Genomic DNA, 16,908 nt, shown 5'->3' on the forward strand with positions numbered 1-16,908 from the left:
CAATTCATTGCTTCACAGGACAATTTTCTGCTTATATTTTGGCTTTTTATTATTCCTCTCTAAAGTTGGACTTTAATTATTCGCCCACTGTGAAAGGTTTAGAACAATTCATTGCTTCACAGGACAATTTTCTGCTTATATTTTGGCTTTTTATTATTCCTCTCTAAAGAATCCCTTGGACTTTAATTATTGGCCCACTCTGAAAGGTTTAGGACAAGTCATTGCTCACAGGACAATTCTCTGCTTCATGGGAATCGAAGCAAAGATTGTCCTGTGAAGCGAAGAATGGTCCTAAACATTTCAGAGGCGAATAATTAAAGTCCAAGGGATTCTTTAGAGATGGGAATAGCAAAAAGCCATAAAATTATTCAGGTGCCTAACTGAAAGGACAAATAATAGCAGAGAATGATTCAAATAGCGAGAATAATAAAGCAGAGAATGATTCAAAGAGCGAGAATAATAAAATTTGATTGGCTAGTGATTGTTGGAAATTTACGTATAGATGAAGTAAAGTGACAATCACAGGGAAACACTTCAGAATTGCGATACCTCCACAGGTTTTCTCCAAAGGGGAAACCCCCAAAAAGTGGTTCAGAGCGCTTGAAATGAGATATATATTTTTGAGCTTTTCTTCTGAATTGTTCTTGGCCTTCCTCTGTGCTGGGGTTTTACTCATTACAGTTCAGAGTATAGAAATTATCCTTCAAGAACCAATTTATTTAAAAAACTCATGGAGGAATATGGGAAATGGAAGCAAGTGCTCGTCGACGTCATGGCCGGAGCCATATCTGGCGGTGTTTCCCGCACAGTAGTTGCACCCCTCGATGTGATCAAGATCAGATTTCAGGTACGTAATGCAGTTCAAACATTATTTTTAGAATTTTTATGAGTTGAAAGATAGCAGAGATACTTTAATAACAGGAACTTGACTAACTGGCTCTGTATATGGGGCAAATGAAAGGATTGGTGCACGTTCTTATGCCTTTTCCAGAACCCTCAGCCCTGGATTTGGGCTGTTTTTTCATTTGTATGCATTTTATTGAACTGAATTATTTGAATCTTGAGTATTATATAGAACTGAATTATTTCAATCTTGAGTTGTGAAGATAGTCTGACCTGAGCGCTAAAATTGAATTTCAATGCGAAAAACGTCCATTCGTCATGCATTTTACGGCGAAGCTGAAGAGGTTGGGGTTTTGGATGAATCTGCAGGTTCAGATTGAGCCGACCTTTCGACTTTTGAACCCCCGGAGCACATATGGAGTATCCAAGTACACAGGTATGTTGCAGGCCACAAAGGATATTTTGCGGGAGGAAGGAATGCTGGTAAGATTTCTAATCCTGGCATTTGAAATACATGTAATTTTGATTTGTCTTCAACGGTTGGAAATCGATAACGTTGTGATGTTCAGAGTTTTTACTGTAACATTATGTAGTTTTGTTGAGGTGTTTAGTGAACATTTTTCCTTTATAGTTGTATTTTTCTTTTATTTAATCCAGGTTTTGTAATTTAGTATTATCATTTTTTTTTAGTTCTTTGAAGATGACTGAAGTATTCAACCTAAATGTTAGATAGTTTAATGAAAACGCACACTGTTTCAGAAAAATTCTTCATATCAAAATGGGAATTGTGAAAATATTTATGGAAAATTAATAACAATTATGACAAGTAATTTTCTTTTGTCTTCTAACAGTTAAGAGTATGTGGTTCAAAATCAAAGAGATAGAGTATATATGCTTTGTAGATTTAATAGTCAAATCGCTATGCAGAAGTAGATCCCTTATTCTATAAACAAGAGTGAAAGTAGATCCCTTATCCTATAAATAAAAAAATCTCATACATTAATTTAGTATCTTACTTAATCCTAATCTTAAAATTAAATAATAATAATTTTGTGGAAAATTTAAATTTATCTTAAGAAATTTATACATATCTCCTAAAATCTGAATCCCTTGTCAGCCTAGTGAACACTCGCGTTCTCTGGTTGATCGTCTGCAGGGGACTTTTGTTGTGAAGGAGTTGAAACGTCAGTGGACTTGATGGATAACTTTTTGGTTTTAAAATAGTAGGAAAATTTTATTATAATTCAATTTCGAAATGAGCAGTTAGATAATATTTACGGATAATTATTTTTAAATGTAGATTTGTTCATTGTTTGTTATTGAAGAAATACATTATATTTTATTGATGATGATGGTGAAAAAATAAGCTTTTACTCCTGTCATGTTATTGTTTGAAAATATAATGAATTTAAACCGTGGACTTGTTCATATTCATTTTAAAATCTGCAATTGACATAAAATTTCTATAAAATGAAAGACTAATATTTATATATTAGTATTAACATTTAAATCAATTCAAAAGAATACATTTTACAAAATAAGGTACATTTTACAAAAGTTCAATAAATCAATTCACGAAAATACATTTTACAAAATAAGTTTTCTAGAGTTTCACACATGGTTAAGAATTTTGTAACTCGACTCAGCAAGTAGTTTCACCGTGCGAAGACCTTTTAGGTACTTTGTGATAGAAAGTGATTGTTTTAAGAGGGCTTCATACCCGTTCCGAAATCTGTCATTGACATAAAAAGACAATAAAATAGAAGACTCACTCATATTTGTATATTGTAATTAACATTTAAATCAATTTCCTACTACAAAATAAGTTTCCTAAATAAGTTGCCTAAGTTTTCAAACATGGTTAACAATTTTGTTGCTCGTGCAAGCAGTTTCACCATGGGAAGACCCTTTAGGTACTTTGTAATAGAAAGTGATTGTTTTCAGAGGGTATTGAGTAGTTAAAAGAAGAAAATTAATAGTTTGCATGTTTATATAATTTTTTCACAATTATAATTTTAAATTTATGAAAATGCTATTTTTAATATAAAACAAATTTAATATTTACAAATATTATAATAAAAATTAATTAAAATATTTAGTAGGTTAAAACAATTAAAAATATATATAATTGTTATAATTTTGATTATATAATTTTTATCAAAATTATAATTTTAAATTCATGAAATTGTTATTATTTAATGTAAAAATAAATTTAATATCAAAGATATCTTTCATTATAATTGGAATTATATTATGAAATATTAATAAAGAAATATATATTGAAATTAATTAATAAACTTTAAAAAAATATAATTGAATTCATAAAATAATTGCTTTTAATATAGAATTGATAATAAATTGTTAAAACCTAGAAGATGTGTTCTACACACATCTTGCCACACTTTAAAGAAAAACCATAGTGGTAATGTCTCCTTTAGCCACTTTGTCACTCTTTCCATAGTGCCAATGATCCGAGTTGACTGAACTCCTGGATTTAACCAAGATCTTTTGCTTTCGTGATGTGATTAGAATTGCATTTAAAATAGCATAAAGGAACATAAATGCATGTTGTAAAGAAGAAGGAACATGACAATCATTAGCAACATAAAATAACAAGACATTGATAACAGAGTTTGTCCAAAAGGGACTACGTCTCCAGGCCCCAGTGTCAAGATGGTGTAGGCCGCTGCATTAAGTATTTTCAATAGTAATGATGTACGTAAGAGGTGGTGTCGCTATCATACGAGGAAAATGCCCTCACGCAATAGTGGCTCCAAGAGATGTTCCACTACAGGAACTCTGAGTCAAAAAAAAGACTCCTATCAGTATGACCTAAACTCTTGCATGATGATAATGAGCATCCCGCCAACATGGCATAAAAGGGATCTCAATACAAACATACATGGCGACACATGAGTATCCCATCAACATAACAACAAAAGGATCTCAAATAGAACATGATGAATCATGACAACAAGTACATCTCGCAAATGATTCCGCATCACATCAAGTAGGAATCATGAAACAAGTAAGAAAACAAGATCCCACATCAAACATCAAACAAGGATCTATGCAACAAAATGCATCTCATAGAAAAAAGAAGTACATGAACATACTGCATATACCTCACATCCTGGGGCCATTTGAAGAAGAGGATGTCAAATTGTTGAAGATGGTTGTATCATCAATCTCGCGGCATCAACTCTCATGGAAATGGTTGCTCGTACATGAATGCTGACACCTGCACTCCACTTTGAAAGGTGGCCGAAAAATGAAGTCATCAAATGGAAAACATGAATGCACCATCATATTTGTGGCATTAAATAGTGTAAAATCAACTGTCAAATTTCTGAATTCTGAGAAAATGCAAATCTGGGGCTTAAGGAATCTTTTAGATTCCCCCTACATTCCTCAAAGATTCCCTCCTCCAGGTCATCTGCAAATCTGCTGCTCAGATCGAATTTCTGATTGTGCCATTAGGTTCATGTCAAATGAGAGGTGTAAGATCGACATAAAATTTGTCCAATTTGGACACTCAAAAATTTCACCCTCTTGAGAATTTCGCCCAATCATGGTTTCGCCTGTGTTATTCCCAAGTTCATGGTTCCACCCCTGCAATAAAAATTAATTAAAAAAATGCCTCAATCCACGTGCGTGCTCCTCACTCCTCCATGTTTGGGCACACTGAACAAATGATAGGTTTTATATGAATGAACGGGCGGACTTTACCACGTGAGCTGGTTTGATGTGGTGGTTAAGGCGGACCAATGGAGGCGGAGAGGTTGGGGGATCAAAACCTGACCCCTCCAAATATACACACAATTTACTTTAAAAATACAGTGGGTTTGCATTAAATTGTTGGCTGGTGGCATATTGTTTTAAATAACGTGTTATTTGGGGTTGTGTTGGTACATGGGGCCGCCTGGTGGGGGTCGACCCATGTGGGCCCGTTGGCTTTGATCCCCACCGACCTCGCATTAATTCATGACATATGTGTTGTGGTGATGGGGTGTGGGCCGAGTCCACCGGAGGTGGCCCACCCACCCCGTATTAATGTTTAATATGGGTAACGAGAGTTGGTTGGAGGGCTCGATGGGGTAATGGCCGCCCAGCCACATTTAACTTTAAATTGTTATGCGGTGGTTGAGGGAGGGCCAGCGGGGGTCATGGCCCATCGGGCCATAAAAATTTGGATATTTTGTAATATAGTTTGGGGTGGCGGGGGTGGTGACCCGCCAACTCATTTATATATTTTTAATTTTTTTATTACAATAGAACACATTTTTTGAATTTGTCTAATATAGGGGATATTAGACAAATTAACGATCCAACAAATTCACCCGCTTTTGGGAGCTAGGTTTCATGCCCCAAGGTCGGTCAAATTGTAGGACACTTAAACCTGGCCCCCAGCGCAACTTTGACAAAAACTTTGACTAGCTCGTTCTCCCTCATACGAGCTCGGGTTGACGAACCGTTCACAACGTTGCAATCAGGAGGACAAGATCTATGCCCTGGTCCTGGTTTGAAAGCATTTTGATCACTATGATTTTCGAGCTTCCATAAACCCTCTTTTTCCTGTGTGTATCTCTGGAGCCACCTGGATCAGCCAATGAAGGGAGCAAAGCTCCCTCCTACAATTAGATCATAGCTAGCTAAAATCGCATTAGCCAATGCTCCACCTCCAACTCGGATGTCTCAAGCCAACACCCTCATTCGGACCATCAAAATGGTCAGACCTCATACCTCATCGAGAAAACACACACTAGGCAGTTTCCTTCCAAAGCAGCAATGAAACCCAAATCCGAAGTTCAATTTAGTTGCATTGGAGATTACATCCAATACATGTAATATCACACATTGATTGGAAAATTCTTGGAATATAGCCCTCGAAAAAAACACTCTCTTACAGAATTCAATAGAAATAGAAACCCAAGGGGCAAATTAAACTCGATCTGGGAGCTAAAGGATTCTTCACCATAGTATTTGTCAGCATTGAGGATTGTACGTGTGTCTTTGAAAATGACATACTTTTTCAACTTCACCCGATTATACCTTTACTTTTAGGTAGAAAGGTTTGTCCTTGATAAGGAGGATTTCAAGCAACTCCTATCTAGATCCAAATGTACTCCTTGCCATAAGAATTTTGGGATGAAGAGACATTAGTCTGGTAATGCCCTTGGGCATTTTGTAAAAGCTTAGAAAGCCACCAAGCAAGCTAGGTATATCTCCTACGCCCATATTTGTGTTTACATGAATATCTCAGAACCAATCCCAAAGTCCAACGATATTTACTATCAGGATGAGCTCTAGAAGCAAACCCTTGACTATGAGCACATCCCTTTCCATTGTAGAAGATTCCATGAGTATGGACACCTTTACCAAAATTTTCCCTTATGTGTTTCAACCCCAAATCCTAACCTCGCTACTGTCGCTAATTCAGATGGTTTTACAAAGCTAAGAGGCAAAGAACAAGGTCCAAAGAACCCTCCCCCACTAGTGCCTCACTTAGGGAAGTTTCCACCTACAAACAATAGCTTTGAATTTATTTCCACCCTTAGGACAACCTTGATCCTTTTGTGACCTCGCCGACCCCTAAAATTGATATGCCAAATACCAACCCACTACCAAACCCCTCCATTGTTCTACACTCTTAAACCTCTACACTTTCAAATCCCCATCCCTAGCATCAACCAAAGCCAGAAAGTGTCCATGATCCCTTTGTGGACCTCAATGAGGAAATGGACATTAGAGGAAATTTTAGCTTAAAAGTGGCCTCCTAAGGAAAAACAATAAAATAAGAGTTATGAATTTTGGAGGGAAAATAAGATTTTTTTTTTTTTTGTAATTGTATTTTTGGCTTATCTCCTTATAGGTTTACTCAAATTTCAAGTGTAGATACTCGTTGGATGCAGAATTAAATTCCACATCCAACGAGTACCCATTATGCATACTTTTGAGAAGACCAACATTGATAAAAATTGAAGATACATTAAAAAGCACGTTGAACACATTTTTTAATGTATCTTCAATTTTTATCAATGTGGGTCTTCTCAAAAGTATGCATAATGGGTACTCGTTGGATGTGGAATTTAATTCCGCATCCAATGAGTATCTACACTTGAAATTTGAGTAAACCTATAAGGAGATAAGCAAAAAAATGCAATTAAAAAAAGTTGTTTTTCTTCTTTTCCCTCCAAAATATTTACATGTACCTCTTTTTGAATTTAAAGGATTTTGATTGGTTTACATATTATGAAATGAAAATTGCATGAAAATCTCATGGGCACTTTTAGGATGAAATTTCCTCTAATGATTTGGACTCTCTAGAATTTTTAGAAATTGCCAAGGCTTGGAAAGATAAGAATCAAAACTACCTCCCAGAACGCCAGGTCAAGATCTTGGGTGGAGCCTTCCCCAAATCCCACCAATAGGCCCCAAAATATTCACCATGTCAACCTAGCACAAGATTCCTAGGAGTCCAAACTCAGTTAATGAAGGAAATCGCCAAACCATATAGGGATGAAAAGAAAAAGGGTAGGAAAATAAATCAACAAATCTTGGAAGAATTAGGAGATATCTTGATCAATTTAGGGAGAATCAAGTTGATTTTGGAGCTTTATTCCTCCACCAACAGGTAGACCATTTCCTGGATCATCAGAGCCCTTATCTGCAAAGGAAAACAAAGGTTTCTCAAGGAAAAATGGTACTCATAACATCTTACCTTCATGATGGTTCAAGAAATTAAATCTTCAAGTGATGCAATCAACAAAATGGCAATCAAATGGGGCAGAGATTATAAAACTACATCACTCCATGCTCAAGGACAATATGATGGCCCAACCATAATTTTTAATGCCTAGGAAGTTCTTATTCTAAACATGTTTTCCATGTTTAGAATTTTCACTGTTCAATTCCAGCTCATAGTCTCAGCAGAAACATGTTTCTTATCAAATGTTTATGGACCACCCTTACCCAAGGATAGAATCTTTTTCTCCACTCAATCAACCTCACTAGTAATCTGCTCTCTCCCTCTCCCTGGATTCTAGGTGGCAATTTCAATATGATAAAATCTTTAGAAGAAAATAAATGTGGCATAAGAATACTTAAAGCTGAATCTATCTAGTTTCAAGAAATGATGACACTCTCTTGTCTAGTTGATTTAGATACAATAAATGGAGCCTTTACTTGGAATAACATATGAGGAGGCTCCCAACAAATCACCTCTAAGCTGGATTGGCTCCTTGTATTAAAATTAATCGTGAGATGGGACATTAGAGAAATTTTGAGGTCTAAAATGGGCCTCCTAAGGAATATTATAAAATAACAATGGAAATAATAAAATAATATTAGATTATATCATCAAATTTTAGAAGGAAAAAAGAAAAGATTACTTTTTCAACTCGTATTTTCAACTTATCTCCCTACGATTTTACTCAAATTTCGAGTGGGGGCACTTATTGGATGCAGAATTTTATTCCTCATCCAATGAGTACCCATTTTTCATACTTTTGATAGACCCTACTACACGAAAAAAGTGAGAAATACATGAAAACTATGATTGCAATCATGTTTTTCATGTATTTCTCCTTTTTCATGTAGTACAGTCCATCGAAAGTATGCAACATGGGTAATCCTTGGATGAGTAAGGATTACCCATGTTGGATATTTTCGATGGACTGTACTACATGAAAAAGGAGAAATACATGAAAAACATGATTGCAATCATACTTTTCATGGGGCTGAGGACTTTCCCGCTCCCCACCCGTGATCGATTCCCATTGAATGTTCGCACTGCCTGGCAGCCTATGTGTTTCATCGAGCTTCTGTACATATGTAATAATTATGTGATTGATCCGCATCTATATAAAATGTAAATATAATGTGAATAATTTGACTCTAGGCTATATATAGCTTCTAAAGGGGACTCGCCCCCCCCCCCCCCCCCCCCCCCCCCCCCCATTTTTAAATTAATCCTTGGATGAGTAATTAAATTCCACATCCAACGAGTGCCCCGCTCGAAATTTGGGTAAAATCGTAGGGAGATAAGTTGAAAATACAAGTTAAAAAGATAGTTTTTTTATTTTTATTTTTATTTTTTAATCTTTTTAATTTTTTACTCCAAAAATGGTGAATCATCCCCCATGGTTGACAACATCATCTTGAATCCTATTGGTTCTTATAAAGTTTATTTTGGTTGTACATTTTTGTTTTGAGGCCCAATTTTGACCTCAAAATTTCTCTAATGCATCTTCTTGGAAGTGTCCCTAGCCATGGCTCTAATCCCTGGCCTATAAATCCTAACATTGATATCAAAACCTATCCCAAGAATAGACCCTTCCATTTAGAATAATTTTGGATATAGTACCCCAACTTCCACTCCAATATAAGCACCTAGTGGTAAGAATAAGAAAATATGGAGGGTATAGAAAGATATAGGCTTCAATAGAAAATCAAGCACATAAAAACTCAACTTAAAGGTTGGAACTAAGAAAAATATGCAACTTTGTGCAAGAAAAATAGAGATTAGAAGACCAGATGGAAAGCATACAATAGGAAGCCTCTACTCTTCCAAATCGAGGAGCATCGAAAGCAAGAGGATATCCTATGGTAGCAAAAATTGGGAGCATGTGGCTCTAATAAGGAGAGAAAAACACTACATTTTCCATAAAACAATGCTAGAACATCGTCACCATAATCACATATCCTCCCTTAAAAATCAAGATGGATTCAAATTGCAATATCATCAAGATATAACTCAAGAGCTGAATCAATTTTATCATGATCTTTTAACAAATCCCACTCCTAACAGGAAACAAGTGATCCAACATATAATCAAACACATCCCATCCTTGGAAACACGAGAGAAAAGTGAAGCCCTTCTTATGGAAATATCCTTTGAAGAAGTTAAGGCAATAATCAAAGAGATGCCCTATAACTATAACACCCTCATCTCACGCTTACCCAAGTTCACCGGTCCATCGGGGTAAATATGTGATGAAGAGTTACTATGATATGACTCAACCTCCTAGGTACAGTTAAGGAAGTGGAATCGACAAACTGAAACTTTGCTGACCTTCCTCGGGAGCTATAGGGCCCCCAAGAGCTAAACAACCACCCCAGGTGCCCAAACCCTGAGTTAACTTTCTTTTTCAGTGATTTGGAGCTCTAGTTGCTCTGATGACAAGGCAAGACAATGACTATAACCCTCCAATCGCTTTGATGACCCTGCCTCCCAGCGACTGCAGTCTAGATTACCCAGTTCTGAGCCTGCAACCCCAAAATATGAGTCGCCTTCTCAAGACCTGAATCTCAACCACTACCCAAAACTTAATGAGGCTTTCATAAGTGATAAATGACACCAAGACAAATCCTTTAACACAAAACTTGATCAAGGACTTGACCTAACTAGGCCCAACCATGACAGGAATTTCATTAAACACATCATGAACATGCAATCTATAGGTCATAAATGCATATCTGAACATAGGGGTCTCATACTTATGTCAGAATAATTAATGAGGTATAATTCCCTCTCATAATAGTTGTAAAAACAATTATTAGGCCATGCATTCAATAACCATTCATTTACCAATCAAAATATGTTAAGAGTGATAACTAGAATTTGTCGTGAAACCATGCTTATAACCAATATACAACTAGAATAATAACAATGATAGAACAACCAAGCCACGTAATAACAAGTATAAATACTCACGAAATACAAAAGGAAAGGAGCTCTTATTAACATATGCAAAAGCCAACCAAGTAAGGGACTTCCACGTACCACCCGACCACATATTGGGCTAAACCATATCTCTCTTTCAACCAATCACCCTCGTGCCATATTTCAAGCATGAATGTGGGATCTCATGGAATAACCAACCAAAACCAAACCAAGGCTTCTAGAGGCCAAACCACCTCAACCCTCAACTAGTGATTCCACCTCATGGCCAGACATCACTAACCATCACCACATTGGTCTCTACCCAAGTTATTTAGGGCTCCAAAATGTTTGTTACAACCCAACTCTAAGACTAGTAACTCAACCCACAACTTCCGCAGGGCTCCATAGCGTTTGTCCAACAAGGCTCCAAGACTAGTAACTCAACCCATCAGGGGCTCCAGAGAATTTGTCTAACCAAGGCTTCTAGGACTAGTAACTCAACTCAAGTTGGTCCAAGGCTTCTAGAGTGTTTGTCCAACCAAGGCTCCAGGAACTAATAACTCAACCCACAATCCTAAGTAACATGAGCACCAACCAAAAAAAAAATGGGAAGAGCCACAACATCATGGCTATCCAGGAAATGGCAAGGACAAGAAAAACCACTGTCAATCCATGAAATCCTCCATGCCAATGACAGATCATGAGCAAATATCTGCATGCATATACCATGTTTTCCAAAACTAGCAAGAAAAGCATACAAGCAACTCAGTAGTTGATCTGGTTGTCCTCTTTCACTTTCCTGCTTTTCCTTTGCCTTATTTCTCCAAATCCAAAAGTATGCCAAAATACTCCAATAGTTATCCAAGAAACTCTAAGCATGAAAGAGTATGAGAGAGAGATTAGAAGAGAGATCCAAGCTAAAATTGAAAAAAAATTCTCACACTAAGAAAATTTGTGAACTGATTCTCATAATCTTTTTTATCATTGATGCCTCTATTTTCTTCATTTTCTTCTATTTTTCCTTCAATTTTCCTCACATGCAATTATGTGACCTTTCACCTTCCTTTTCTCCTCTTTTCCATTATTTTATAAATAAGTGCCAATTAATGTCTATTTTCCTTTTCCTTTGCCAATTTCCACAACCATTTATTAATCACAAGTGATCCCCATCACTATGTTTTTTTCCCAACATTTAGCTGTGTGTCCCATGACCTTAGTCTTATTTTTTCTTTATTAACTTTATTACATGGATTTTTAATCAGGGTTGCTACAGAACCCTCCCCCTTGGGGGAACACCGTCTTCAGTGTTCAATGACACCTATAAACCAACAAAACACATGTTTTCCCTGGATCTTTATAAGACAACTTGATGCAACATTTACATCATATCCATCTGCTGAAAACATAACCAACATATCATGAACACCATATTGCTTATTGGAGCTTTGTAACACAACTCGATGCATTACTTACAACATATGCATATATAGACATAACCAAACACAACATCAAACATATACCCAAAGACACCCACTCAACTTAGAGAAGGATACATAACTCATGATTAGTCATCTCCCATTTAGCTTCATCGAGCCTAAAGTTCTTGCACTTCACTTTAACTTGCTCGATTGCTCGGTTCCATAGCATGAGCATATTTCGTTGCTCAGCTACTAGGTCAGCTATACCATCCAGGCCATAGTCAAATAGTATACCTGGTAAATGATAGTTGGACCCTCCCAGATCCCAATGTCAATCTGGGCTTCCAACATCCCTAGTGCCTTGAAACTCCTGTTGAACTACACCCGGGTCCACTACCATCTCCATATCCCACTCCACCGGGTACCAACTCAGAATCTCTCGGCATCCAACCCTAAGAGAGGGATAGAATGCACGAACTACCATATATAGGACAACCCTAGAATGCGAATGTTGCACCTTGTACAACTCAGGTCGTCTCATCACACCATCCTAGTCAACACATGAAATATGAATAGGTAGCTTTATCTCTCTCTCTCTCTCCAATGGGCAAAGGTAACTTAACAGTGTTGTCAGCCATGCCTATGTATGCCTGAAGAGGGCTACTCTAATGCTCCAACGTGCACTCTAGCTGAACCAGTAGAGAATCCAGCTGTTACCCAATGTGAGTTAGTTTGGTCGCTAACTCGGCACAAACCACTCTCATGCCCTCCAACTCCTTGTTCTGCAGCAGAATAACCTCTCACACTAACATGGCCTTCCTTTTTAATGTTAGAAGATTGGCCTAAAACTGATGAAATTGTTGTGGGTGGCTATCCTCTAATACCTTTGTATCTCTTGGTGCCTCATCAAGGGTGTGTATGTCTCTTGACAGCTCCCCCATTTGTTGTGTGTTGCTATCACCCAAAAACCCAAACATAACCTCGATCACCTCATGAACGGATGACATTATTAGTGTATGATCTACTCTCTCCACTAAGATATCAATTGGAGAGGTCAAGGCAGTCTCTAACAAGGGTGACCCCTGTGTCACACTGGGTGTATATACATTCTCCTCACCATCCTGTGTGCCCTTAGCATCATGCTCAACCTCCTCCTCCTTAGGCTCCTGATATATAAATCTAGGTCTCCACCAACAAAATCACCTCCTGGTCTCACCCTCTAACTGTCCCTAGTCTGTCTTCTCCTTTTGAGGAGATTTGGTGCCCTGATTTTTTCGACTCCCACCATATCGTGTAGATGGTTGTACTCCCACAGCTTGTGCACCTCTAGGGTCTCTGCTGTAAGGACCAGGATGGATTTAGTCTGAAACCTTCCTCAATTGATCCAACCTCTCATTGTTCCAGTGAATTCCACCCCATAATTCAAGCACACTGAATCTCCCTTGAGCCATGGGTGGTGTATGGCGTAACCCATCACTGTGCATACATGACCACATCTCCCATGATCTTACTGGTTACCCATAGCTGGACCAAGATCATGCTTTGATACCACTGTAATGTTCCAAATAGAATATTAACAGTGATAACCAAGCGAATGCAACAACTTCAACACAATAAAAATTTACATAGATCAGAGAACCAGAATTGAGCCAGAAACACGCCAAAATGGGCCAATTTTATTATATAGTTGAAGGAGTACAAAATGAGAATGATTGCACATGAGCTTGCTTAGAGAAAGATACAAGCCCCAGGTCGATGAATATCAACTACCCAAATGATGCAGGAAGCTCTCCAACAAATAACTGCGTTGGACCTTGAAGAAGTACATTGTTGATTGAGTTGGGACCCCTCTTTGGGCCCTCAAATATGCCCAGAAAATTCTACCAAATTAATTTTAAGATCCTTGTCACAAACCCAGAAATAGTTTTGGAAAATTCTACCAACCATCCGAGACCCAAAATTTCAGCTCTCTCCTCCCCAATGTCTACCAGATAATCTTGTTGTTCTAAGCACCAAAACTTCCCTAAAAATTCTACAAAATTAGGATCAAACTCCTTGATGCATGACCATAAAAACCCAAAAATGTTTTGGGTTAATTTCGACCTCCCAGAGTTACCCAAAATTGGTGCTACACCCTCCTTAGTAGAGAATGTGTCCCTAGTGGCTCTATCTTTTGCAAACTCTCCTTATTTCTCCTCAATTTGAAATAGGAGTGGTCTAGAAAATTGTCCCAGATGTAGGGGAGAGGTTTTACATCAAATATCGAGACAGGATAGCTAAACTCAGCTCCACAAAAAGGTTTTCCAGTGACCCCTTGCACAAGCCCTAGGAAGATAAATTTGTTCCCCTCAATAACAATCACCTCCAGCTCCAAAAATTCTCGTAAAGGCTGAGCTCTCCCTCAAGCAACTTCAATGATTTTCTCCTGGAAAAATACCCTCAGAAGCTAGCTGAAATGAGCAGTACGAGTTCTATGCTGTGTCCTCCCTGGAGTACAAATTGGCTGAAGGAATCTGCTGAAATGTGCTGCAATACTCCACAACCCTCTCAACAAAGTGGCAATAGCTTGCCAGCCTAGGGTGGCACTCAAATTCCACCAAAAGAAGGGTGAATTCTCCCCTTGGAGAACTTTGTGCTAAGAAACACTAGTGAATCAGCTAAACAACTTAAGCAACAAAAGAAATAAATGAATGAACAAAGAACCCAATAGCTTCTATGCTCCTATTTATAATTTCTTCTTGCGTCCTCGTGTGGGTCCCTCCATCTAATATTTCGACCTCCTTCCCTTAGAAATTTGATTTTCCTAAGGCGTTCGAATTTTCCTTTTCAGATGGCCCCCACATCCCACTACCAATTTAATCTTTCCTTTTCTCTAATGTTGGTGGCCTCCATCTCTCCAAAAATAAAGTGGGGACTCCCTCCAACCACTTTTCCTAAGTTTACATGCCAAAATATTTCCCAACACCCAATTGCAAAAATTAGAAATTTATTTTAGCTCCTTAAACTGTCAATATAGAAGGATATATCAAGAAGAAAAAGGTAATAGTACTGATTGATTCAGGTAGTACCCATAATTTTATTCATTGTAAGATAGCCAAGGATTTGAATTTCTTTTTATACCTAGCACCAGAGTGTCAAGTGATGGTTGCATATGGAGGAACTATAAATTGCTCAGGGAAGTGCCATAATATTAATCTAACAATGGGAGAATATGTATTGAATAGTCTAATGATTTTTATTCCAATGGGTGATGTTGATGTTGTATTAGGAGTCCAATGGTTACAATATTTGGGGACGGTGGCTTTTAATTTTCAAGAACTTTTCTTGAAATTTTTTTGTGAAGGAAAGGAAATTGAATTAACGGGTATCACTGGGAGACATGGTAATATAATTAACTCTAAACGCATGGAAAATGTTTTGAAGAAGAAACAATGAAGTGTAAATGCATAATTATGCTCACTAGATGTTCAAAAATCTAAGTCACCCATTTCTCCAGATCTCCCTAAGTCCTTGATAATCATTCCAAGGTATTTGAGAATCCCAAGAGTCTCCTGCTTATCATGATCAGGATAATCACTTGATTCCAGGAAGTGCTCCTTCTAACATTAGACCCTACAAATACCCCTATGCTTAGAAGAGTGAAATTGAACGTATGGTTTCAAAAATGCTAGAGGCAAGTATAATTCAACCTAGCCAAAGTTCTTTCTCTGCTCCAGCAGTATGGGTACATAAGAAGGATGGATCATGGTGTATGCATTTAGATTATAGGGATCTCAACAAGGATACTTGTTTTGGAGAATTTCGTATCTACGGATAAATACTAATTCCCTAGATAAGTAGTTGTATCTAGAACAACAGTTTAAAATGTTTTAGTCTTTTTCTATATGCAATAGATAAGATGAGAAGATGAGAATTCCTACTTGTAGCTCCGATTTCCTCTCATCTCCCTTGTATCGATCTTGTCTCTCCTTCCCGTACTTAATACGCTTGAGAAGTACCTGTAAACACAACAGAAAACAAAGAATCGATCAAAGAACACAATCTATTGAATATAATTGAAAGGAATCAGATACAATTCACACATATAAGCATTATGAAACAATACAAACATATGGGAGAAAGGTTCAAACACTTTATTAAATAGAAGAAGGAATTACAACCATTGGTGTCTGATTCAAAGCCATTCCTCCAGCGTGGATCCCATCCACATCACATCAAAAGCATGAAAAACTTGTAGCATTACAATACTTGCTTCAAAGCCAAATCTCATAGCAACATTATCTCTTTACAATTCAACATAATCCAGCCCCCTGATCACTTAGATGAGCGGTCAATTTATATGGAGATGAAGGAGGTTTTGTCATAAATGGTGGCATTGAATGGCCTTCCATACTTAGAATTAGTTCCATGGAGGAAGGGATGAGAGGATAGGATGCACCTTAACTCATTCCTCATCCATTTTCGAGCTCATAGGAGTTGATAAGTGAGGGAACCTTTTAGATGACTACAAAAGATAATAATATTCCCCAAACCCTATGTGAATTTTGCTCAGTCTCACCCAGCGCAGGTGAAAGGAAGCCTAAGTGTTTTGCAGAGCACCCTGACAATGGACTCAACTACTTTGCAATCCACCTTTACAAGGGCTTACCTGCGCTTGTCTCTCTAGAGGCTATTTCTAGATGTCTTCAAGCCATGAAACTGTCTGGGAAGGAGGCATTCAAAGGGGTGACTTGTTTAGGGCTTGTAGCAACTAAAATTAGGGTTTGATGAGCCCTAAAACACTGATCTGGATGATGGGATTGATGTGCCCAAATGGATCTGTAACAGCTACCCCATAAAGCATGAAGTCAAAAAAATGCCAATGTAGAATGAAATTCTTTACAATGTAATGAGGAGTTATCGAAGTGGAAGGTAACATGCATCAATTACAATACATATATCATGATATTTGATTTTACATGAATTGCTGAGGGAAGGCATACC

General features: G+C 37.5%; 1 protein-coding gene across 1 annotated transcript in view; it reads left to right on the plus strand.

Moving 5' to 3' along the window:
- The first annotated feature begins 522 nt into the window (after positions 1 to 522).
- Positions 523 to 16,908, plus strand: part of LOC149217666 (mitochondrial thiamine diphosphate carrier 2-like) — a 209,052-nt gene continuing 192,666 nt past the window's right edge. Inside the window, exons 1-2 of the mRNA XM_089391397.1 lie at positions 523 to 847; positions 1,213 to 1,326. Coding sequence (XP_089247523.1) covers positions 731 to 847; positions 1,213 to 1,326 — 231 coding nt within the window. The 5' untranslated portion in view covers positions 523 to 730. The remainder of the gene's footprint in view (positions 848 to 1,212; positions 1,327 to 16,908) is intronic.

The sequence above is a fragment of the Pinus tabuliformis genome, chromosome 1_1, assembly GCF_031772625.1.
Source record: "Pinus tabuliformis cultivar Carrire ecotype Pingquan chromosome 1_1, CPIR1, whole genome shotgun sequence".
NCBI classification, from domain to species: Eukaryota; Viridiplantae; Streptophyta; class Pinopsida; order Pinales; family Pinaceae; genus Pinus; species Pinus tabuliformis.